The 26,142-nt window shown below is 38.1% G+C and overlaps 1 protein-coding gene across 1 annotated transcript; it reads left to right on the top strand.

Moving 5' to 3' along the window:
• The first annotated feature begins 1,116 nt into the window (after positions 1-1,116).
• LOC148863580 (T-complex protein 1 subunit zeta 1) lies at positions 1,117-26,142 on the top strand. Its single transcript, XM_088978227.1, has 15 exons — positions 1,117-1,865; positions 1,974-2,037; positions 2,480-2,615; positions 4,207-4,358; positions 4,454-4,501; positions 4,643-4,735; positions 9,015-9,121; positions 9,328-9,442; positions 9,545-9,631; positions 18,026-18,230; positions 21,454-21,548; positions 25,008-25,076; positions 25,177-25,284; positions 25,380-25,498; positions 25,605-26,142. Exons 1-15 carry the CDS (start codon positions 1,732-1,734, stop codon positions 25,678-25,680), a joined length of 1,608 nt encoding a protein of 535 aa, XP_088834353.1. The 5' UTR covers positions 1,117-1,731; the 3' UTR covers positions 25,681-26,142.

Raw genomic sequence — 26,142 nt, 5'->3', positions numbered from 1 at the left:
TTCGAATACCGTTGACACCCTTAGCTTCTACAGGGGAGAGAAAGACAATAAGCATAAAATCACCTTGAGCACCGCACAAATGAATGCCTGCCATTTGTTCTCGAACAATGGGCCATGCTTTCAACACACGACATCATCGAGTTTACATCTCCTCTCTACAACGCCTCACAACACATCTCTATCGTGTATTGGGAACATCTCCTGATGATGACATCATTGGTTCTAGTACTATTATCAAGAGATATTCCCAATATATGGCGGGGATGCGCTATGGGGCAGCCCTTTGTGGGAGGAGATGTGATCTCAATAACATCTTATTCTTAGATACAAGTCACCTTTTTTCATAAATGGAATAATAAAGCTTTTTGGGGGTAATATGTGGAAAAAACATTGATATTTAATGATAGATTCCAAATGATGAATGACTTAGTACGGGGAATCAATAATGTTAAATTTACATTATAGAATCAATAATATTAAATTTATATTTATTAATATTTTAAATAATTATTACAATTTTAAGAAATATTTATTTTAAAAAATAGTTTTTTAATAATTATTAGAATATGGATAATTTTCTTTTGTTATGATACGTAAAGGATTAATGATTAACTAAGATTGATAGAATGTAAGTATAAGTGGTTGTGGATAACCACTTTTACATTTTCTGCATTTTTTATGAATGAATTGAAAATGGTGGTAGTGGTTGTAGGCTTTAGCAACAACTTTTTAGGAAATGATGTGTCTAATTTTCCCAAAAAAATGAGAAGGCCATGTGTCTAGGGGGTTATAATTGATAGTGGGTTGTAGGCTTTAGTAGAAATTTCTAAGAAATTACCATGTGTCTAGTTTTCTAGAAGATGAAAAGTCACTTGTGGTAATAGGTTATGAACTTTAAACAACAAATTCTCAAAAAAATGCCATGTCTAAATTTGAAAAAATTAGATATCTAAATGATCGTCTGAAAACCTTTCTTTAAATTCTATCTCTATTTATCTATCTATCTAGATAGATAGTACGGATATATTGATATTAATATTGATACTCGAAAAAATTGTATTATGAATCCATGCTACATTTATATTCCCTTTTATCTAATGGAGATAAATTGTATTTATATTCGTTGGCATTTTAAAATCTTGGTCGAGATAGCAACATAAATTGGGAAAATCTATGATGCCGATACCGATAAAAAATACCATCTAATAACACATTTATCATACCGATTGATCGGTGACACATTTTTCCAATATCACATCTGTCTGGTATCATAGTAGAACCCTATTAATTCATATTATTTTTTCTTAAAGTTTTAGATTTTTCTGGAAATTATTCAGCTAATTTTTGTTAAAGCTTCGGTGAAAACTTTGTTGGCTAAAACATTTTAAAAACTTGAAACATTTAGCTACGAAATTCAAATAATATCCAGGGAAAAAAATGATATTATTTTTTGATTTTTCCTCATGAAAGGAAAAACGATTCCGATCTCTTGAATACCGTTAAAGGGTCTAGAGACTCCGTATCTTCTGCCCACAAGAATTCTGCCCCCACTACCCACAATAGCTACCTATCGTGAATTCTGTAGATCAAGAGTTTATTCTAGAAAGCCCTAAAGCCCATTTCAAGTGTAGCTTCGCCCGCGCCTCGAATAGAAGCAAGGAAGCTTTGAACTTGTTTTTGATTCCTGGTTTCTTATTGCTCCTCCCACTTTTCTTCAGTGAAACATAGAAGATGTCTCTTAGAGTTCTGAATCCGAATGCAGAAGTCCTCAACAAATCTGCAGCTCTGCACATGAACATCAATGCTGCCAAGGGCTTGCAAGATGTTCTCAGGACCAACCTCGGACCCAAGGGCACCATCAAGATGTAAGAAAGAGTTCTTCTCCCGCTTCCATTTCGTTCTTTCCACCACCTTTGACATTGTACTTGATCTCTATATCTCTTTCGGTTTCTAATGAATTTGCTAGTTTACAGGCTTGTTGGGGGTGCGGGAGACATTAAACTCACTAAAGACGGCAACACTCTCTTGAAGGAAATGGTTGGCTCTGCAAAACCCCATCTTTATTTCGTTCCCTCTCACAATTGTTTTTTTTTTTTCCAAAAATTTTCGTTTAGACCGCGCATGTTTGCACGTAAAATTGGGATAACGAACTTTCTATGGGAAATGATATTCACTATGAAAATGAATTGTTTTCCAGTTTGTTCCATCCGTTTCGCTTAAATTGTATTACAGACCTGAACGGCAATGCCATTTCCCTAAAATTATTACTCGCTCTTTGGAAGGAGCTCGTTTTTCGCTGTCATTTTACGTGCAACAAACACCATAACATAGCTTTTGAGTTTAGGAAGATCAGACATTTTGAGTTTCAGCTTTCCCATTTGTACTATTATGCAGTTCTCTTCTTATATCTTATAGCGTTCCTATTTCATTCCATGTTGTCGCGTAGTCGGTATAATGATGTTTCATATATGGATTCCAGCAAATTCAAAACCCAACCGCAATCATGATAGCAAGAACTGCCGTTGCCCAAGACGATGCAAGTGGGGATGGAACAACTTCTACTGTGATTTTCATTGGCGAGCTTATGAAACAGTCCGAGCGTTACATTGATGAAGGTTAGTAGCACTTGGAACTTAGAAAGATTTTCTACTAATGGATTCTAATGCTTAGATAGCACTGGAACAAAGAACAAGAAATAGTAAATTAATAAAATTGTTACTTAAAGCCTTAGAACTAATAATCATCCTAAAACAGGCCCATAGCATGGTCTCCTACATGAATTACATTAGGATGTGGTAACTCGTTGACTTTTGATTGGCAAGTTCTGCTTGTCCTACCAATTCTTGAGTTGAAGCAGAATTGTACACCAACATGTTAGTGAAGTCATTTATGGATACTATGTGCTTGATTTTCTTGCTTGTTCTATCAATACATGCCCATGTTCAAATTGGGGTTTCTTTGTTTATGCTAGTTTGCACTATGCATTTCTGCATATTGCAAATGGTCGGGCTTTTGCATTTCAAATTGGAATGAAGATGCAATCATCACAGATTAGTTCAAGTGGTTTTCAGTTATTCTTTTTTATGTATTTATTATGTAGCATTTGAGTAGGCATCCTGTTCTTGCCTTCTGTTGTCCAGGGAAAAATTGCATTTATCAATCTCATTTCTCAAGATGTGGTCAATTCTGGAAATGTCAAATTGCAAATAAGTTGTTCTATACTGGGTTATATTGTACATGAATATAGAAGCTACGTTTTTTCCCCTAGTGTCACATGAATCTGTTATATTGTACATGAATAAAATCTTCAATTGTCAACAGGATCACATAGACATAATATCAAATTCCTAAGTAACTTTGATCGTCTCTTTTTCATCCTCCTTTCCTACTTCTGTTATTGCAAGGTGCCAAGGACAGAATCTAGAAGCTACGTTTTTTCCCCTAGTGTCACATGAATCCTGGGGATTTTGGAGTTTGAGTTAATGGAGTTGAAATTGTGAGATATTAATTAGCCATTTGCATTACATGTTTGCTTCTATATCATTTTTCACATATAATTCTAAGTACATTATCCTCACAAGCACACACTAAGGTCTATGCATAGGGTGGCACATGTCTAATTATGCAAATAGATTGATGGATGCATTTAAAATGTGCGTATAATTGGTAACTTGCTATTTTTATGCATATGACTATATTTGTACTGGTAGTGATCTACAGTGTGAGTAATTGTACTCTTCAAATATTGTTTCTGTAAATTAATTTTCATGGTTATTAAATATGAAAGTTATGGTTGATCAACATTCCTCTTTTAAGTATATTAAAATGTTGGGTAATCCCTATTGAACTGGAGGCATAGTATCACAGTTTGCTCCTATCCAGAGTGTTCATTGCATTTGAAGGTGTCAAAATCATGGTATGCATGTGCTTATGTGCCTGTTTATAAACACAGTTTATCAATTGTGTAGAGATGATTCAATTCCAAGCAATAATGTAAAATACAAAACCAAATGTAGATCCTTTTACAGTTATACTCATGCATTATAAATTTTTATTTATGGTATTTTGGCATATACACATGCTAATTCTGGATTTTCTTGCCTTAGGGTATTCCTGCCAATATGCTTAGGTTATGAGATTATATAATTCTTTTTTTTTTCTGTCCTTTAAATAAGTTTTTTTACATGAAAATAATACATGTTCCAGGGATGCATCCACGCGTATTGGTTGATGGTTTTGAAATTGCAAAAAGAGCAACTCTCCAATTTATTGAGAAATTTAAGACTCCTGTTGTGATGGGGGATGAACCTGATAAAGAGATTCTTAAAATGGTAGCAAGAACAACACTTCGGACAAAGGTAAAATTGATTTAGCTTATTTTTTATTTATTTTCCTGCTTATATTATAGGAATTGCTCCCATATTTTACACTCTCTTCTTTGTTTCCTTTACAGTTGTATGAGGCATTGGCAGACCAGTTGACTGAGATAGTTGTTAATGCAGTGAGTACTTATGAATTATTTATTTTGATCCCATTCTTCTTATTAAGATCTGTTTTCACTCTTCAGTACTGAATCCTTTTATTTATCCATATATGATGATACACCATTTATATTTCTTTTGGATATCTTTGATATGAACAGGTGCTCTGCATTCGCAAGCCTGAGGAGCCTATTGATCTATTCATGGTGGAAATTATGCACATGCGCCATAAGTTTGATGTTGACACACGTTTGGTATGTTTATCTTATTTTCTTGAATTCATTCTACTTATACATACTATTTATTTGGTAAACCAGTTTCAAGAATTTAAATTTAAGGGTTCTGACATGATGATGCATTCATTATGGTTAGCCTAAGCCAAGATCTATTCTATGTGTGTACACTATTTGGGAAAAGGGAGTGCCTTTGGTGGGAGAATTTGCTTTCTTTCTTGCAATCCAAAGAGAAATATAATTTGAGTCATGACAAATAATGTCATTCCCTTTGCTTGACAAATCCACCCTCCCTGCATTATCCTCTCTTTTTATTTACATAGTAATTCTTCCTGTTTCTCTTTCTCCTTCTCATTCATTGGTTATTAATAATTAGAAGAAAGCTGCTAAAAGCAGTTGTTGCATAAAAAAAGTCTTCCTTTTTCACTTATTGAGTCCACTCTGGAGATAGTTTAGCTTGGGACTAAATTATTTTTGGGAGTTGTGCCAAAACTAGTTTTGGTCACCCAGGCCTGGGGGGTTGAACTACACAAGGCTGTCTTTGGATTAGGGTGGATTTGGAATTGGAGGTGGAAACATTAGATATTTGCCCTCAAATCCATATTTTATCAGAATTTGAAGTGACATGGGAGGGCTAGTAATTTCATTTGAGGAATCAAGGCATATATGGAACTCTGTCCATTTTCACTCCTGTGACCTAAGGTTTAAATGCAGCCTAAGTTCTCCCTCTGATGATCTGATAGCATGGTGCTCAACATCTGCATGCCCTAGTGCCAAAGTAAAGCTGTAAAGTCAAGTAAAATAAAGCAGTCCTGTGAGAGGCCTTTCAGGACTGGCTGCCGTTTCATCTATACCTCATTTTTCGCTTTTACCTGCTGGGACATCATGGGACTTATAATTGTTCTAGAGGTACATATTTTTCTCCTAGGAATATGGAGATACCATTGTAGTTGCTTTTTTATTATTAGAGTTGGTACTCCTAGATTATGGAGTTGAGAAGAAGTTGATGAGATTGTTATTATCGTTTCTCCTTTTCCTTTTCCCCCATTTTGTTTTGGTTAGGGCCTAGGCATTCGGGAGTTGTTCCTATGGTTATGTTGTTTGCAAACAACATAGTTTCTTTTTAATGGACTAAATATATGATACAAACTCAAGGTTTGAAACTTGAACATTGACTTAAAAAAAGTTTTGGAGCATGGATATAGTATGGATTTAATCTTAATAAAATTTCTTGAGTTGCTGATAAAAAAATGGATACGGTATGGATAGATGCTTCAGGGTCTAAAAATCTTAAAATCAACTGATTTAACAATATATGGCTCTAGAGTTCAGTGGTTCTCAAAATAAGCCGACTTAAGTAAATATGGAATGTTATGGAAAATCCATCTGGTCAATTGGGAACAGATATGTCTTCCCAAGGAGGAAGGGAGGCTAGGATTAAGGAAAATTAAGAACTTTAACCTGGCTCTCCTCAGTAAGTGGATTTGGAGATTTGCGCAAGAAAGAAATGCCTGGTGGAGAAATCTGATTGCAGCTAAATTTGGGGTGGCCAGAGGAAATTGGAGATCTTTAGATTCCCTCCCAAACTGGGGCTGTTCCATTTGGAAGGGCATTATGAAATGCTTCCCCTCTTTGGGTGAAGGTCTAAGCTTCAAAATTGGTAAAGGAGACGGAACCAGATTCTGGAAGGACTCTTGGTGCCAGGAGAATCCACTGTCTGATTCCTTTCCTCTTCTGTTTCATTGTGCTGCAAATCAGGATGCCTGGGTTGCTGATTCATACTCTTTCTCGGAGAACGGTGTAACTTGGGCTCCTCAGTTTAGAAGGAATTTGTATGACTGGGAATTGGAAGAGGTATTGGGTCTGCTGGCTACATTACAGGATCAATGTATTGACACCAGTTTGGAGGATGAATGTAGCTGGAAGTGGAGCAAAGATGGGTGCTTTTCGGTTAAGTCTATGGCTCTCAAGCTTAACAGCTCAGGTGCTGTGAATTTTGCAAATAAACAGGTTTGGAATCCTATTAGCCCTTCTAAAGTCAACTTCCTAATTTGGGTTATGGCACTCAACAAATGTCTTTCTAAAGTCAATCTTGTAAGAAGAGGAGTTCAGTTGACAGACATTTATTGTGGTCTGTGGTCAGCAGCCTGAAACTACAGAGCATCTATGTTTACACTGCCCAGTAACTGCCCAGGTGTGGCTTTACTTTCTTAGTGCTGTGGGTGTTTGTTGGGTTATGCCGAATTCTGTCAAAGATCCTCTTATGCTGCTGGAAGATCAGGGGTTTGAAGAAAAAAGGAAAACTGGCGTGGAAGGCCATTCCCGCAGCTGTGCTTTGGACTATTTGGAATGAAAGAAATAGTAGAGTTTTCTGCAACAAAAAAAAAATCCTGATGAGGTTGTGCAGTGTGCAGTTAGCAAGCTGGTGTCTTGGGTTGCTATTAATCCAGCATTCAATCATGTAAATGTAGTCCAGTAGCTCAGGACTGAATCCCTTTGGTGGCTGTAACTTTTGTTATTTCTAGTCATTCCCGTAGTGGACTGACTTCTTCTGTAACTTTTCTTCATTCTTCAATAAAATTACTTTACCTTTTCAGAATAAAAAGAATGAAATAAGAAATTCTTTAATATTGATGGCTGAAAGATTTCTCAAAGCAATGCTTTTTTGATCTCCTTGCTCAATTATGCACTTTGAAAGGATGTCATTGTATGATAAGAGCTAGGTTGTTAAAGTGGAGATGTTCTTCAGGAGTGTTATTAGATTCTGCATGCCATTAGAAGTGAGTGGAGGTTTCTTAAGGTGATTGTAAAAATAAGATCGGTAATGAAGAAATCTATAAAATGACTAGGACAAGCAAAATAAACGTGAAAAAAAAATGCACAGGTGAGTAGGGATGCAAGTCAAGTACCTGGTTTGGAGAATTTATACAGCGTTGGGCTTAGGCCCTTGTGCCAGGTCCATTCAAAATCTAGAAAATGCTAAACCTGATCCCGTCCTGGCATCCTAGTTGCTCCCCTACCGGTGAAAGAGTGGTATGATCCAAGTTGAAGGTGAAAACACAAGGAGGGGTGAGGACGCGGTTCAGGTATGAGGGGCGATTTTTTTAGCTAGTTCTTTGATGGAGGGCATGTTCTTAGAGTGGAATGGAAAAGTAGGTTTTTAGCCGCCTGTTCTTCTTAAGGCTGATATTGCAGATGTTGATGATGATTGATTGGTTGCCTAGGCACTGTAGTGTTGAGAGTTATGGTGGATAAGAGGGGGTGGGATTAAATATCACAATGTCGGCATAGTTGATGCAAATTTTAATGGATGGCAAGAGAATTTGTAATTGAAAATTAAAGGAATAAAAGAAAATGCTTACCCTCTTGGGAGGGGGCAAGGAAACCAGAAACATAAAACAAGCAAGCTGACTACAATGAAAGCCCTATTACTATAGTTGGATTTTTCCCTCAAGGGATGTAAATGTTGGGAGGCTATATGCTGATTTCCTGTTAATATGAGAGATTTTCATTGGTTGAATTCCTTCTTATAGTGTTATAGTTGGATTTTCAAAGAGACTGAAGAAGGGTGGCATAATGTAGTTGGAAGTTAGAACCATACAAAATCTAAGGGATAACTATGGTCAAGTAAAATAGGTGACATTATAACTGTGTTTCCATGTTTCATATTCATCTCTTCCTATTTTTGACCTTACTAGCAAGGCCTGCCCTAAATAGATAGGGTAAAGATTTGTTAATTTGAGCTTTGACTTGTTGGATGCTAAGATGGATGAGTGGAAAAACTAGAAAGGATAAGATTAAGAATGAAGTTATCCATAGGAACCTAGGAGTAGCTCCAATAGGTGATAAAGTGAGAGAGAGTAGACTAAGATGGTTTGGGCATGTGCATAGAAGACCACTGACTATGCCAGTTAGAAGAAGTGATTTGTTATACATTGAAGGGGCTAGAAGAGCTCTGGGTAGAGCAAAAAGGACATGGGTAGAAGTAATAAGAAATGATTTAAGCACTAATAGTTTAACAGTGGATATGGCTTTAAATAGAATGGATTGGTGAAACAGGATTTATGTAGCCAACTCCATATAGTTGGGATAAGGCATGGGTTTTATGGCTTGTTAGCAAAATATTGTATGACCATGCTGCCACCACTTTCTTGATGGGTCTTTTGATGTAAATCTACAAATGATCCGTGCTATTCCATTATGAAATTTCTTAAGTTTGCTATAACTTAATAAATCCTTGCTCAACTTTTTTTTTAGAAAATATTATGTTTGTAAAGCTCTTTTTGCCTCTTCCTTATAGGTCGAGGGTCTTGTCCTAGATCATGGCTCTAGACACCCCGATATGAAGCGACGTGCAGAGAACTGTTACATTTTGACTTGCAATGTATCATTGGAGTATGAGAAGAGGTAATACGAAATATGTTCTTAACAATTTCAGACTTAATTTTTCACATTCAGAAATGTGAATGCCTTGAGTGGGGTATGCATGGTTTTTGTATTATCTCACTTTTCTTGTGTAAAGACACACCTTGTACAGATTGTTATATTTTGAATGAGCTATAAAGTGAGTGCCTCAAGTTGATTTGTTATTTAACTAATAGTTTATCTCTCAGTGAAATAAATGCAGGATTTTTCTACTCGAATGCAGAGCAGAGAGAGGCAATGGTTGCTGCTGAAAGGCGACAAGTTGATGAGAGAGTTAAAAAGATCATTGAACTAAAAAATAAAGTATATCAATTTTGATCAGTGGTTTTTTTTGAAGGTTTTCTCAATGAAAACTCAGTTTTACATATGGCATGGCAAACATTACTTGGGATTTCTTTCATACAGGTTTGCTCGGGCAATGATAGCAACTTTATTGTCATCAACCAAAAGGGAATTGATCCTCCATCACTGGACCTTCTTGCTAGAGCTGGGGTTAGTTGCACAATCTTTGCTTACTATTATGTGGAAATATTGATCATGACTTAAACTTAGGTTGGAGTTAATTTTGCAACTAAATATTTATAAAAAAAAAGTGACTAAATCAACCTGGGGCCCTCAAGAGGCATTGCATGTCTAGGAACTTCAGTAGTAAAGGAATCTTGTATCCAGAGCAGAATATGATTGTTAAAGGAAATCATGTTTACATGTCCATATTCATTGAGAACAGAATATGATTGCATGGGTTGTTCTTTTAATGGTAGTGTAACTAAGGGATGAGTTTGTCACTTAGATCACATAGTGAAGGAATCTGAAACACATGTAGATCTTCCACATTGAAACTTACCTAGGGGCCAAAATGTGTCCCCATGCCCCTTTCCAATATTTGTGGGGTAGACTTAAACCTGCAAAATTTTGCCATTTTAATCTAAGAATATCTTTCTTAAACCTGCAAAATCTAGCTTAGATGAAAATCTAGAGAGCCACTATTATCCAAGTAAAACTCCAGTACAAAATGAGGAATAAGCTAATGTGTAAGAAAAAAAGCATCCCGAAACATCATATTTTCTTCTCTTGTGGTAAAGGCTCCCCCTACTTTAAAATTTACAAGTGACATTGAGATACTACGAAGTGGGAACTAAGATGGGAGGGAAAATGGAGGGGATGGAGTTCGTGCAGGCAGGTCAGTGGAGGAGATCCTTGAAGATAGAAGCAAAAAATCTCTTGTTCAAAGAGATGAGAATTAAGGGGAAGGTAAGCCTGAAGGTAAGGGAAGCGAAAAAGGGTACAATACTGCTAGAAGGATTAGAAGTGATCGAGTGGCTAAGAGAGTTCATAGCTGGAGCCTGTTCAAAAGGAAAGCAGATAAACTGGCAGGATTTTAGTACATTAGAAGGCAGAAGATATGTTGTTGAATGTAAGAGGAATAGAAAGGGGTTCTTCATAGCTTTGGCTGAATTCTTTGGTAAGGGACAAAGGCAACTGGTGTGTCTACCAGCAGGAAAACAGAACCAAGGTTGGGGGGAAGTTGACTGGTTGCTCAAAGAATTCTTAGCTAAAAGAGTAGCAAATGAGAAAAAAAGCCTCCATAAGAGAGGAGAAGGTATGTCTCAGCAACAACAGGGTAGAACAAGGACCATTGGTCATGGCAAAAACAAAAGGCCGTTGCAGAATGGTGGGAGGTCTAGAGAGAGAGGAGTGAGATAGTAAGCTTGTGATACAAGCCAAGGAAAAGGTTAATGATTGGAGGAGGGTAGCTGACTTACTGGCAACCAGGTTGAAGCTGAAGAGTGTCTTCATAGTAACCCCCTTCGATAACTGTAAAGCCATCCTAGATCCATTAAAGAATGATTTGGAAATATCAGCTATCAATGTTCAGGTTGAGTTCGGATCATTCACAATCTTCAAATGGAATCCAACATCTAACTCCAAGGATTTTTTTGTCGAAGATGGTGTGGTGGTGCGTGTAATAGGCTTGCCATTCCATCTATGGAAACAAGAAATAGCAGAATCTATAGCTGTGTTGTGTGGAGGAATCTTGAAAGGTGCTTTCTAGGGAGATCTTTACTCAGTAGCAATCCTGCTAAGTGGTGTGAAGCCAAAAGGCATTCCACGAAAGGTAGAGGTACGAACAGAGGGGAGCTTTGTCTCTGTATGGTTAGCTTCCTCCATTGAAGCAGTGCTGTGGAAGGAGGCTCGTATGGTTGGAGGGGAGGAGGAGAAGAAGCACTACGTGGACTTGTGAGAGTGGTTAATTCAAATGGGAAGGGATGTTTCACTAAAAAGGGCCAACAAATTCTTGGAAGCCAAAAAGTTATGGGGCAGTTGGAAGGTCAAACCTGGAGAAAGCAAGAAAAAGTTATGACAAATGGCAGATCAATTGCGTAGGTGGTGTCAGGGGAAACAAAGAAAAATTCACTAGTTTCAAAAGGGAGAGGGCTGAACAAGCAACCTCAGACAGGGAAGGTTGCTGGTCCGACCATTAAATCAGGGGGGTGTGACCTTTTAAGTGGTCACGTGGGACGAAATGAAGGGCCTAATCGAGTGGATCCACTTGATGAAGGGCCGGAGAAGGCATCTCAAATAAAGGCTGTAAGGGTGGGCTCCCATAGGCTTCAGCCCAAGGCCCATTACAAGATAGATGGGCCTAGGGGCACTTTAAGTAAGCACGTGACTAGGAAGAGGGACGAGCTGATAGACGAAATTAAGCGTCTATCTTCTTCTACCCCGAACCCCTCCTCTCGTTCTAACAGTTCAGGCGCAAAAAAATCTCCAGATTCGCAGTCGTGAGGCTCTCTACAGTGGGTCCCATCCAACCTGGCAAACCGTCTCTCACCAGATAGGTGCAACTCGAGATACCTCAAGCCTAGTGATGAGAACAAAACAGGGATTGAAGACTGGTCGAGTGAACAAAACAGCAACGACGATTCTGATAGAGATGAAACGCTAAGTTTGGGAAGTCTGTCTCTGAAAAGCAACAATGATTTTTTTGAAACAGAAAGTTTGCATACAGAGCTGTTGTTTCTAGAGCTGTTGGTTCTAAAGTTGTGAAAACTCCTCCTCCCTTCGTCAAGGGAGCTGACCCTGAGTCTAATGAACTACAAGATGTTGGTGGAGAGGGACAAGAATCGATTGTGAGGATGGATGTGGGTATTCCAGTGTCGGAAACACAGAGGAAGGTCTTCCAAGTGGGTAGGTCGTCAGAAGTGATTCTTTCACCATGTCTACTTCACAACCTTGTCCAAAAAGGGGAAAGGCTTTAAAACCAGTTGCCGCCTGCCATCAAGTCATTTCCAGTGATTCTAGTCCTACCTCCGTTCTATCAGGTATGGGTGTCAATTCTGTTTTAGGTATTGACTTGTTTGCTCTACCTGTAACAGATATCCCAGCTTCCCATTCTGGAGGTTCTGATGTAAGAAAGAGGGTGATAGTTGAAGGAGGAGAGAGGGTGTTGGAAGGAAGTAGTAAGGGGGAGGCGGACAGAATTTGGGAGTTGATCTGTACAATGATGGAGGAACAAAATAAAAAGGAAGGACTTGGAGAAAGATGTTGTAGCCAAAATAAGTGTGAGCAGGGTAAAATTCTTCCTCAGACATTGGCTGGAAAGGATGGAGAAAAGAAAGAGGATGAGTGCTGTATTAGGAGGGGGGGGGAAGGAACAAATAAGAAAAAAAGATCTGAAGTGGAAAGGCTAATTTTAGACATTGAGGGAGATTTAGAATTCAATGGTAGAGGGGATAGGAGGAAGGGCCTAAAATAAGGAGAATATGGCCTCTTGTTGGGTTCTTTTGCTACTTTGTCTCGATGAAAATTATTAGCTGGAATGTAAGAGGGTTAGGGAGTGCAAGGAAGAGAAGGGTGATCAAAGACTTACTCCGAAGGGAAAAACCTGATATTGTGTTGTTACAAGAATCCAAATTGATGGAATTAGATGGGAGATGGGTGAGGAGTTTTTGGAGGTCTAGAGGTTTAGGTTGGAGCTCGACTCCTTCTTGGGGAGCCTCGGGGGGGATTGTAACACTTTGGAGGGAGGATGCGGTGGAAGTAGTGGAAGAATTGATAGGCAGACTCTCAGTTCCCTATAAGTGCAAGAATGTAGAGAATGGGTGTGTGGGTTTTAACCAATGTTTATGGCCCTAATTCCTATAGAGAGAGGAATGAGATGTGGGAGGAACTATATGCAATCAAGGGGCTATGGGATGGTCCTTGGTGCCTGGACGGGGATTTTAACGTCATTAGATTCTCCGATGAAACCAGTAATCCCTAACAGGTAATCTCAACAAGCATGAGGAAATTTAATGGTTTTATTGAGGATTGTGATCTGAAGGAAATACCTCTGCTGCAAGCCAGTTACACTTGGTCCAACCTTCAGGAAACCCCTTTGTGCTCGAAGTTGGATAGATTCCTATTTAACCTTGCCTGGGAGAATAGTTTGGAAAACTTGGTTGCTAGGGCGTTACCCAGGGTCACCTCCAATCACTTTCCTATCCAAATAGGTACTGAGTCTTTTCTTATAGGACCCGAACCTTTTAGATTTGAAAATATGTGGCTTACCCATCTAGATTTTGTGAAAAAAGTGAAGGAGTGGTGGGGTGAGGAGGAGAGGGGGGTAAGATGGAAGGGGATCAAGTTCCACAAGAAATTAAAAAGGTTGAGAGCCAAAATAAAAGAGTGGAATAGAGATCAGTTTGCTAGAATTGAGGAGCAAAAATTGGGCCTAATCTCTCGAATAGAGAACTTGGATGTAAAGGAATCTCACAATGGGCTGACCGAGGAGGACAAAGTGTTAAGGAGACAATTAAAAAAGGATTTGGAAGAGGTGTTATTGAGGGAAGGAATCAGTTGGAGACAAAAATCTAGACACAAGTGGATTAAGGAAGGCGATGGGAACACTAGATTCTTCCATGATTTGGCAAATGGGAGACGAAGAGAGAATTTTGTGACCAAGCTAGAGATAGGAGGGGGGTGTTTACCAACCAGGATGACATAGCCAGAAAATTTGTGGACCACTTCAAATCGATTTATAGAAGGCCTTTGAGAGAGAGGACAATCATGGAAAGGGTGATTGGCCAAGGATTGATGAAGGAGTGGCAAGGTGGCTGGAAAGGGATTTCGAGGAAGAAGAGATTAAGAAAGCTGTCTTTATAATGGATAGATCCAAGGCTCTGGGTCCAGATGGCTTTACAATGGGTTTTTATCAAGATTGTTGGGAGGTGTTGAAAGAGGATCTAGCTGAAGTCTTTAAGGAATTTGCAGACAATCACACTATAAGCCCTGGAATTAATGCCACCTTTTTGGCCTTGATACCTGAGAAGAATGATTCCATGACAAGCATCTATAAAATTCTAGCTAAAGTGCTCTCATTGAGAATCAAAACACTCCTCCCTACCATCACTAGTGAAACCCAGGGGGCTTTCATTCAAGGGCGACAAATAACAGACCAGATCTTAATTGCGAATGAGTGTGTGGAGGAAATGAAAAGGTCTAGTAAGAGAGGATTCATTTGTAAATTGGATCTTGAAAAGGCCTATGATTTGGTGGATTGGAAGTTTCTATTGGAGGTTATGCAAAACTGTGGACTTGGGGACAAGTGGTGTAGTTGGATCTTTGGGTGTATCAGTACTTGTCACTACTCTATTTTGGTAAATGGTACGGTGAGAGACTTTTTTCCAGCTTGTAGGGGTGTCTGGCAAGGGGATCCACTTTCACCCTTCCTTTTTACCTTAGTAGCTGATGTGATTAGTAGGATCATTACTAAGGCTGACAACGAAGATGCCATTAGGGGTTGGAGAATAGGGAGACACCAAGTCCCCGTCACCCACCTTCAGTTTGCAGATGACCTAATGATTTTTTGTGAAGGAGGTATTAGTGAAAAGGTAGCAAACCTAAAGGAGATAATAAAAGGATTTGAAAGTCTCTAATTTGAGAATAAATCTGGAAAAGAGTTGCATAGCGGGTATAAATTTGGAGGTAGGGGAGGTCGAGGCTATTGCGGAGTGTCTTGAGTGTTCCACCTCTGCTTGGCCTATGTCATATTTAGGGCTTCCTTTAGGGGCAAATCCTAGGGAGAGTAGATTTTGGACCCCAGTGATAGAAAAGTTTGAGAAGAGATTAGCCTCATGGAAGAGGAACTATATCTCTTTAGGAGGGAGAATTACCCTAATGGGAGCCGGGACTCACCGTTAAAGGACTTGTTCCCTTCGCTTTTTTCTATTTCTTTGTACAAAAAAGAGGTGATTTGTTTCACCTTTGGGAACACCCTTAGATCCTACTTGGGATTTTGGGTTTCATAGAGGACTTAGGGATGCTGAAATTGAGTCTCTTTCTATTTTGCTCGGTTGTCTAGGGATGCTGAAATTGAGTCTCTTTCTATTTTGCTCGGTTGTCTTAATCAGGTTTGTTTGGATCCCTCCAAGCCAGATAAGAGAGTTTGGACTCCTAGACCCATTGGAACCTTCTCTTGTGCTTCTTTCTTCAAGTCCATCTCTCAACTTTCTTCTCACCAACCCTTTCCGTCTAAAGAAATTTGGTGCAGGCCAATCCCCCCAAAAATTATGGCTTTTTGTTGGGAAGTATTCAATGGGAAGGTAAACACTTTAGACAACATACAGATGAGAAGACATTTTCTCTGTATTTCTCCTAATTGGTGTATCCTCTGTGGAGATCACAGTGAGGATTGTTACCATCTACTAGTATCTTGTCCCTTTTTTGCAGACATTTGGGCTTGGCTACTTTCGTTGTTTGGGGGTAGTTGGAGTCTACCGGCAGAAGTTCACATGCTCTTCAACCATTCTACCTTTTATTGGCCTACAAAAATAGGGAGAATTATGTGGAGATGTGCTCGTGCTGCTTTGACTTGGACTCTTTGGGAAGAAAGGAATTTCAAAATTTTTCAAGACAAGGAAATGAACAGCCAAGATTTGAAAGATTGTGTGTTAAACAGGGCAATACATTGGCTGGAGACCTTGGAAATCTTCCATCAATTGTCCTTTAATGACCTTTGGAGAAATTGGTCAACAGTAGCAAGGTGTTCATCTTTAAAGGACAAATCAATTACAAGCTGGTCTCCTCCACCCAAAGGCTCAATAAAGTTGAACTTTGATGGAAGCAGCATGGGTAATCCAGGATTATCTGGAGTGGGGGGTGCTTTGAGAAATGAGAAGGGAGAGATTTTGTTGCTCTACTCAGGTCCCTTGGGAATTGGGAACTCCATCAGGGCAGAACTCTTAGTTGCTGTACAAGGGGTGCAATTTGCAAACCAGCTGGGGATACAACACCTAATAATCGAGGGGGATTCCAAAGTGGTGGTGGGTTGGTTAAAAAGTTCTGAAGAGGCTATGTGGCTATACAAGAATGAAATGAAGAAATTTAGTTAGTTGACAAGGAATATGTTGGTCACTGTACAGTGGGTGGGGAGATCAGCAAATACTTTGTCAGATGTGTTAGCTAAGCAAGGGGTAAATAGGGAAGAATTATTTTGGGCTCAGTTGTGATTATTGTTTTTCTTTCTTAGTTTACTTGTAAGACTCGAGGAGGGGCTGCAGCTTGTGCCTCTCGTTGGGATGATGTATGAACTCACTCTAAAGTTGCTTCTGAATCAATAAACCTTTTATTATTCATAAAAAATAAGCGGTTTAAATGTAACCATTCCAGAGTCTCATACATGCACTGGACATTTGGGTTAAGGGTAGGTGAGGTTGTGTAGTAAGATTCACTATTCTGATTGGAGATGCTCTTTGTATATATTAACAATTTTTATGATTTGTAACTCAGGATTCATGTTCACAAGAGATCCTGTGGTGTATATTGTATTTTGATGGAATAGTATTAATTGATGAAACTAGAGAGGGATTAAATACAAAATTAGATTTATGGAAACATGCCTTAAAACTAGAGGTTTTAAATTAAGCATGACTAAAATAGAATATATGCAATGTATATTTAATAATAGCAGGAGCCGAAACCCGGATACACTTGGGGGTTGGCAACCAAGAGATGTTTTGTCAGTTGGGCTAAAAGGAAAATTTTATAAATAGTCATAATCTTGTTGGTCGGAAAACCAGAAATGACAGGATCTGAAATGAGCTTTTTTGAAACAACTCAGGAGTGGCTTCCATAGGTGATAAAATGAGAGAAGTTGACTAAGATGGTTTGGTCATGTGCAGAGAAGACCATCTACCGCATTAGTGAGGACATGGGTTGAAGTAGTGAAAAATGACTTAAGGGCCCATGATTTAACAATGGATATGGCACTGGACAGAGCAGAATGTGGAACAGGATTCATGTAGCTGACCCCATATAGTAGGAATAATGACTGCTGAGAAAAAATCTTTCAGAAAAATCACAAGACCAACCACCCCATAGGCCTATACAACTCACTACCAAACACAATAAACCCATGGGAGACCTACACCCACAATAAAATGAACAGGATTATTAGAATAGGTCTTCTTGGTAACATTTCAAGTTTGTTGGAAGGCTTTTATGAGTACTGTTTTGATTGTCCTGGTCTCGGGGTTTTGTGCATGTATATGGTTTGCTCCTTTTGACATCTTATTAGTGCTTGGCTTTGTTTTTTAATCTTAATTATTGCACCTTCTTCTATCTTATCCAATCTTATAAAATATTTGCCTTTTTAATTAATAAATCAGAACTCAGAAGCAGTTAGTGAAGGGTATAATAAATGTAAAATTGAATTCTCAAAATTAATTTTATCTAGAAATCCCTTTCTTGTCTTGCTAGGTTTCTTTGTCCCTTCTCACTTGCCATACGCTGCTTAGATTTACTTTCTGTTTTATTTACTATATTTTCTCATTTTATTGCAATAGAAAAAGGAGCCTCCTATTCCTTTACATATTTTTGCAACTTGCTGACTTTGGTTTTCTATAGATAGTTGCCCTGCGCAGAGCGAAGAGGAGAAATATGGAGCGACTAGTCCTGGCTTGTGGTGGGGAGGCTGTAAACTCTGTTGATGATTTAACTCCCGATTTTCTTGGCTGGGCTGGATTAGTTTATGAGCACATCCTTGGGGAAGAGAAATATACATTTGTAGAGAATGTAAAGAACCCATACTCTTGTACAATCCTAATTAAAGGTATTTGAGCAACTTTCTTTCTTGCACATGACTTGATAGAGTAGTTATATTTTGTCTTCACATTTTTTTTCTTTTGCGTACCCTAATTAGTTTACATGCATATTGCATGTAAAACTTTTATGCATGAGAACATGATATGTGAATGTGTTATATGATTAATTGTACAGTTGATCTTTCTATTGAATTTTAGACTCCTAATAGAGACGTGGGAATATTACTAATTTTCTTCTCACATTTGAATTTTATATTGTCAGATAATTTTTTACAAAAATTAAAAAACTGGAACTACTACAATGGATTTTGATAAGTAAATAAACACCATGGTATCAGAAACTATACATGAAGTATCAAGAAAGTATAATTCATTAAAATTCTAGACCTTGGTGATGAAACTGTTGATTATTTCATGATAATCAAAAGAATAGCTTAGAGAATAAGCTTAAGAGAATGTATATTCTCTGGCAGGATAGGAAGACAGAGAGGATAAGGCCTCAAGCAAAAACCACTAGTGAAACTAGGGATACAACTTGGGTGGACTTGGGTTGGGATTTTGTTAAAATGAAAATGGGCCTGTCCTGGAAGCCTGGGCCCAATATGGTTAAAGTTCTTTAAATTGGGTACCTGTCTTGCACCCCAAGTGAAAACAAACTTTTCCTTTAAGCTATTTCACGGGAGACCAGGAATGCTGCAATACAGTTAGATAACACTTTTCAATTGTTTGAAGAATTCCATGGCTTAAGAATTGGCAATAAGAGATCGAATATGACTTTCTCTTTCTCTGTGCATCCAAATGCCCAAGGGGAAAGGTTTTTTATGGTTAAGAGGTTGTTGTGAACATTAGAATCTAATGGTATTTAGTATAAGAGTAGGGTGGGGTGATATCATTTAACAGGACAAAAAAATAACTATAATATTGTGCTATGCATGTCAAGATATTGTTGGGCTCAAAGTAGGGGGCAGGTGGCAGTTAATGAAAAGTTGATTGGCCAAGTTCAGGCAGAGCCAGAACACATGGAGGTTTTAGGTGAACATGACAGGGAAGGTGATGCCAATATTTTTTGATAAAAGGCAAGGTAATGATTGTACTGTTATTAGAAACTTTGCAAAAAGTGTTGATAGTGGCTGTTCAGAATCTACAGATTGCTTCTAAACTTTGGATTCATTTACACTATCTCGCTCTAAGTTAATACATGTATCCCTCTTTACAATAGATGAGTAAGGAACATTCCTGAACTCTTTTTTGATTGACATCCATGAAATCAGGCATGCCTCTACCCTCCTTGTAACTTCTACTTGGGAGCTTTTGTTTTCAAAGGTACTATTGTTTCCCTTCTTCCATATCACTCATATTGTCGCAATAGGTGTACTTTTCCCGACTATCCCCCTCCTCTTGAGCCCTTTCATGTTCCATTCCTTTGTTGTTTCTTTCACTGTTTGAGGAAAGCACCAACAGAGATTCATAATTTTCAAGAAATACCTCCAGATTGTAGAAAAGAGGGGTGATGCAATTGTGTTTCAGAAAGTTCATCCCAAATCAAAGAAAAGAAGGGATGGCTTGATTAGTTTCTTGGTCAAGTGCATTTTGAACTGTTGAGGCAAGGTCAGTATATTTGGAGGTGGTAGGCGAAAGTTCAATGAAGTTGCTCAGAAAGTTCATCCTAAATCCAATAAGAAAAGTTAAAAAAAAAAGTGGATGGAGTGGTTTCTTATTCAAGTATGATTTCAGATATTAGGGTCTGGTTGGAGGCTTATATCTTGACATCTGGCCATAGGATTGGTCTGGCAATGTGGTTATACTTATTACTCTGAACTTTTCAATTTTAAAGGGAAAAACTGTAGCTATTGAAATATATGTCAATAAGAGAATTCTCAAAAGCTAATTATATATAAAAAAAAAAAAGAGAATTCTCAAAAGCTAGCCAATGGGTTAATTGATGCATTAGCAAGACAAGGGGTTATTAGAAGTCAGTTGTATCAGGAGATTGTTCAACAAGAAGATTTGATTGTAAAAGATGCTATGAGGGGTAGGAAGCTGGGGCCAGCCTATTTGGGGGGGGGGTCTTGGCACATTGTAAAATTTGCAAATCATTTTTTTCTGTAAGGGGATAGACTAATATAACAACAAAGTAATGCCACGGACTGGCAATAGCAGCAAGAACCATAAGCTCTGCAGACCCTGAAACAGCAAAGCCTACCTAGAAAGGCTGCCACGGATGTAATCTAACGTAACGTCATCCGCGAAGACCCAAAGTCAAAGGAGAAACTAGGGAATCAGCAACTGAAAAAGTAATTAAGTATAATCAGAGTATATCTCCTCCCTAGGGGTGGAAACGAGTTGAGCCTATCACGAGATATTTATAGCTCGGCTCGCAAGGCTAGCGAGCCTATATATATATATATATAATAAAGATATTATACATATAAAAAATGATATATACATAAATATATTTATATATAAAAACAAAAACAATATGTATATATATAATATTTTAGTTTTTATACGTATAATAATAACTAGTTTTTGTAATTCTTAATTTTTTGTGTAAAATAAAAAAATAATATTTTGTATTTATAATTTTAAATTTTATAGGAAGCTTGGCTCACAATCGAACTCGAGCTTACGAGCTTTTGAGTCGAGCAGAACTCGAGCTCAACTCTCTAGCTTGAACCAAGCTCGAGCCTTATGGCTTTCTGGCGAGCCGAGCTTGAATAGCCAAGTATTCGGCTCGGCTCGGCTTGAATCCACCCCTCCCCCCTAAAACAACACATAGTAGGCGCATGCGAACATTGGAATCAGAGTGAATTCCATGCATCGCAACCCGACACATGTCACCATCTCAACGGCCCTAGGATTCAAACCCAAAACTGCCCGAAGAATATTCTAGAATTCTTAATCTGTGCACATGCTCAAAAGCAGCCCCACTTTTGCCTATAAATAGTCGGACTTCTGACACATAAAGGGACTTTTCAGAGGATCCTCGATTCTGTTTGACCTTTGCATCCTACTTGCTGTGTCCAGACTCAGACCGTCTTCACACTGCCTTCCCTATACTTTGTAATTAATAAAATTTCTGATTTTCCACTGGTAAAGAAATTTCAAAATTTTGTTTAGCATTTTATGGTATATAGAATTTGTTCTTGATATTAAATTAAGTAATGTTCTCATTTTTTTTGTGAAAGATAAGTAATGTTGTCATTCTTATCCCTTATTTAATGTTTCCAGGACCTAATGACCATACAATTGCTCAAATTAAGGATGCTGTTCGTGATGGTCTGAGAGCAGTTAAGAATACAATTGAGGATGAAGCAGTTATATTGGTGAGCTCTCATTTGTCAGCCTTCTGTAAAGCTTTCATTTGCAATTTGACTTGGAGCACATTTGATATATCCGAACTCAGATCTGATGAGAACAGAAAAGCTCTGAATTTTTTAGTGCTCAACATCTGAACAGTGAGAATTTGCTTTTCTGCTTTTCAGAAGATTTGAATGCAATGGATCTATCTAGTTACCAGAATTTTGAATCATCCAAAAACCATCTTACAATATCATCCCTCTGAAATGTATCTATTTGGTAAATCCAAATGCTGTCAACTCCGACATTTGTCCTTTTGCCCATTTTCATGCACTTTAACATTACCTGTGATATTTTCCCACCTAAGGCCTTGAGAATGTTTAAAAATGATATTTGCTGCATATTGTTCCAACCAGTCAAATATACAACCAAGTCAAAACACTTAATTGCATATGATAATACACAATTTATTTATTTTTCAAAGATAAAACACAGTTTATGAAAGGGCAATAACCACAGTAAGTACAAAAAACAAAACAAAAATAACAATGACTTGATAAAATGGATTGGTGAAACAATTATAATAAAAAACAGATTGGCGAAACAAGATTCATGTAGCCAACCCCATATAGTTGGGATAAGGCATGGATGATGATGATGATGGCATTGGAGGCATACGCCTGGAGGTGCGCCTCCAGGTGAGGCGCTCCCAAAACGCCCCGAGGCCTATGCCAGAGGTGCTAACACCTCTGAGGCGTATGCCTCAGGTGCAAGAGGTGTACACCTCATGCGCTTTTTTCATGAGGTGTACTAGAGGTGTACGCCTCGCTTCATGCACCTCATATAAAAAGACTGAAAAAAAAAAGAAAAAAAGGAAAGCAAAGGAAAGGAAATGAAAGGGAAGGGAAAAAAGAAAGAAGAAAAGAGAAAAAGAAAGGGAAGGGAAGAATAGATAAGGGGAAAGAAAGTGGTCTACCCCCAGCCCTTTCGGCTGGGGGGGGGCTCCGCTCCAACTCGCTTGCTTGCCTCCACTTTGACAAGACTCCTCCCCCCTTCAACTAGTGCTATGCATCTTTATTCTTCTTAATATAATTTTTTTTATTAAAATTAAAGAAAAAAATGAGATCCCCCTTCCTCTTCTTCTTCCTCCTGAGACCCCCCTCCTCTTAAGGAGGCTTACGCCTCTTATGTTCTGAACTACGCCTCACGCCTCTAGGTAGTGGAACGCCCCACGTCACACCTCTGCGTTTTAAGACATTGCTGTCAATCACCCAGAAATAGGTGTTGACCCCATCTAAAAGAAACTCCAATCTCCCTTGCTAAATAATTGATTTCCTTTACAGATTGTCTTAGTGTCCAGACCTCGAAGCAATTATTCTGCATCCAGTCAGTGGCCAGCTTAGAATCTCCTTGAAGTAGGGCCATCGCTTCGGCTTTTAAGGAGTCCCCCACCCCTAGAGGTGCTGAGTATTAAGCAATCAGTCTACCTTCACCGTCTTTAAAAGCTCCCTCAATTCCAGAAGGACCAGGGTTACCTATTGAACTTCCACCAGAATTCAATTTCACCTTTTGATCAACTGATGATAATGATGTTGCTCTTGCAGATATACTATGCCTTTACTCCATAGACCCTACCACTCCTTTTTTACTTCTTAGCTTTGGCTCTCTTTAGCTCTCCTCCAATGTATGATCTCATTTCTCACCATATATCAACTCTAGTCCAATGTTCGAAGCATCGATATGGCCCAATACGCCAAATTGGGTGTATCGGATTTTGTATAAACATGCTGTTATTTTTTTTTTCTGAAAAGAGTAAAGTATAACTTGTATTAACTGAAAAAAGATATACAACATTTATCAAAAAAAAAAAAAAAAAAAAAAAGAAAGAAGAAAGATATACATCCAAACTTATTCAGGGGGCTCGGTTAAAGGCCTGACTACCCCTTGAAACAGGTCTTACCCCGAAACTCCCCTTATTTTGTGTATTGGTGACCCACTGATACGATATGTATTGGCTGATACGTATTGATACTTTGAACCTTGCTCCAGTCATCCTGTAGCAAGGGACTATCTTTTGAAACAGTAGCAAGGGCTGCAGGTTTTACTACTGTTTCAAAAGATAGTGCCTTGATAATCATGAAAACACTATAGATTATCACTAAACCAACCCTACATGCCTACAATCACAGTAAGCAGTTTACAGATCAAACCAAAAATAAAATAAGTCAAAACATGGAATAATGAAAGTAAAAGCACCTAAGAAATAAAAAAAAAGTACAGAAACGTGTCCTATTGGTTTGGTTTCATGCAATAAGAAAAAAGCAAGGTTTGCATTTCTAATTAAACAATCATGGCTACCATAGAAGTTGCAACAAAATCAATGTAATTGGATAGAAAAGAGGAGAATGGTGATCTTACTGTTTCTTCAATGTGGAACAGAAATTACAAGCCTTGAGGTCTCAAAACAAACCCTTTTATTTTTATTCTTTTAGGGGAAAAATACCAATAAGATGACTTGTGATTTGATGCTAGGTTTTGGAGATTTGAGCTTGTTACTATTTTCATTGTTAATAAAGTTGGAGTTTTGACAGATTTTAATATAAATAGTGATGATGGATGGAGAGGACTGCACTAACACTTGATATATTCTTTATTATCCATCAACAAAAACGTTGGAGCTTCAAAAGAAAAGTAGATAAGAGATTTGATATGAAGACTCGAGATTTTATTGTTTTGAGAAGAGCTTAATGTTTTCTCTCTATGGTTCATGTTCTCACTTCTCAATGCACCATGTACCCGGGCCTTTCTGTTAGACTGTCACACAGAGCTGTGACATGAGAAGAAAGGGTTAAGGCTTGAAACCTTGAATGTGAGAAGATTTTATTTTATTTTTATTTTTTATTATTTATTTATTTTTTTAATACAACCGATTCCTTCATTGCTCATTGTTTATGTTTTTATGCATATCCATGTATCATGTGTTTCATTACAGCTTTGCAAATTTTTTTTTAAAGTGGTCTTTTCATGCATGGCAACTAACAAGCAAGGTGCAAAGTATCATTGATACCTTAGGCCTGTATCGAGTGCATTGTATCATATCTTTGGCTTACCGAAATGCTAAATACAGGGAACTAGGACATCTGTCCACTTTGAGGTTAATACCCCTCCTGGAGATGTTCTAATTCAATTCTTGAACCCTAATTAATTTTTGATCCAAGTACATTGTTCATTTGGAATGCCCAATACACAATTTTTGCGTATGGAGTGTATCAATATTTTGAACTTTTCTAACAAGGATATGTCTCACGTTTCCTTATTAGTTGTTTCTAATATACTTAAGTTATATTCTTTTGTGACATGGTTCTTGATAGAGCCATTGGTGGAACATGATTCTTATAGCCAACCCAAAATAGTTGGGATGAAGGCTTAATTGAGTTGAATTGTATTCTTTTGTGGATTTTGTTTTTACTTGGTTTGTGGTTTAGGGTGCAGGAGCCTTTGAGGTTGCAACCAGACAGTATCTAATCAATGAAGTTAAAAGAACTGTTCAAGGGGTAACATTAACCTTTCTCATTCAAATCCCATTACCAGAAAGAAATGTTTCTAGTCTTGTACTCTTACTTAACATTACTGGAATTTGCCAAATTTGAACAGCGTGCACAACTTGGTGTTGAGGCATTTGCTGATGCCCTTCTTGTGGTTCCCAAGACATTAGCTGAGAATTCTGGCCTTGATACTCAAGATGTTATCATTGCACTTACGGTACTTTGTCCTAAATTGCTTTCTTAGAGAGGAGTGAAGATTAGAGTCATCGGAGCTATGACCTGAATTAACACGTATTTTTTTTTTGTCTTTAGGGAGAGCATGACAAAGGGAACATTGTGGGATTGAACCATCACACAGGAGAGTCTATTGACCCCCAGATGGAGGGTATATTTGACAATTACTCTGTCAAGCGCCAAATCATTAACTCAGCGTATGTAAAGCTAGAACTTGAATTTGAAACTCCATTCCATTTCCACGTATTTTCAGCAATAATTGTTGGGTAATGGCCTTTCTATTTGTGATTCTTTGTTGTACAGACCTGTTATTGCTTCCCAATTGCTACTGGTGGATGAAGTAATTCGTGCTGGTCGAAACATGCGAAAACCAAATTAGCTCTTATATGAGTTCGTCGCAAACAGTTTTGGCTTGGCAGATAAATTCTTCTTTAATTATTTCTGGGCTACTTCAGGACAGGGGTGTCGTGGTTATAAAATTTTGCTGGGTTTAATGGTCGGCTGGTAGTACAGGATTGTCTTAGGCCTTCCTCTTGAAGATGATGTAAAGTGAATATGGGCCTGGTGCTATCTGCTCGTTAATTAACCTGTTTGTTTGAACTTTTTGTGGGAGATCCTTGGCAAGTTGGTAGTAAATTGTAATCTTGTGGTCTTGCACAACTTATGACTTCCAAGAATCATCTGTGGGATGGAGGCTTTATAGAAACAGTCGAAGGTTCTGTCACAAAACTGTGGCATCATTAGGTTGCACTGTAATATTGTGGTCAATGGTGTTGTTTGTTTATATGTTAATCGTATTTGATTATAGACAGAAAGCTCTGCTACTGTCTTTTTTCGTCCA

Source organism: Nelumbo lutea, chromosome 3 (genome assembly GCF_056320005.1).
Source record: "Nelumbo lutea isolate HS-2025 chromosome 3, American lotus-T2T, whole genome shotgun sequence".
Taxonomy (NCBI): Eukaryota; Viridiplantae; Streptophyta; class Magnoliopsida; order Proteales; family Nelumbonaceae; genus Nelumbo; species Nelumbo lutea.
This window is presented reverse-complemented; position numbering and strand designations above follow the sequence as displayed.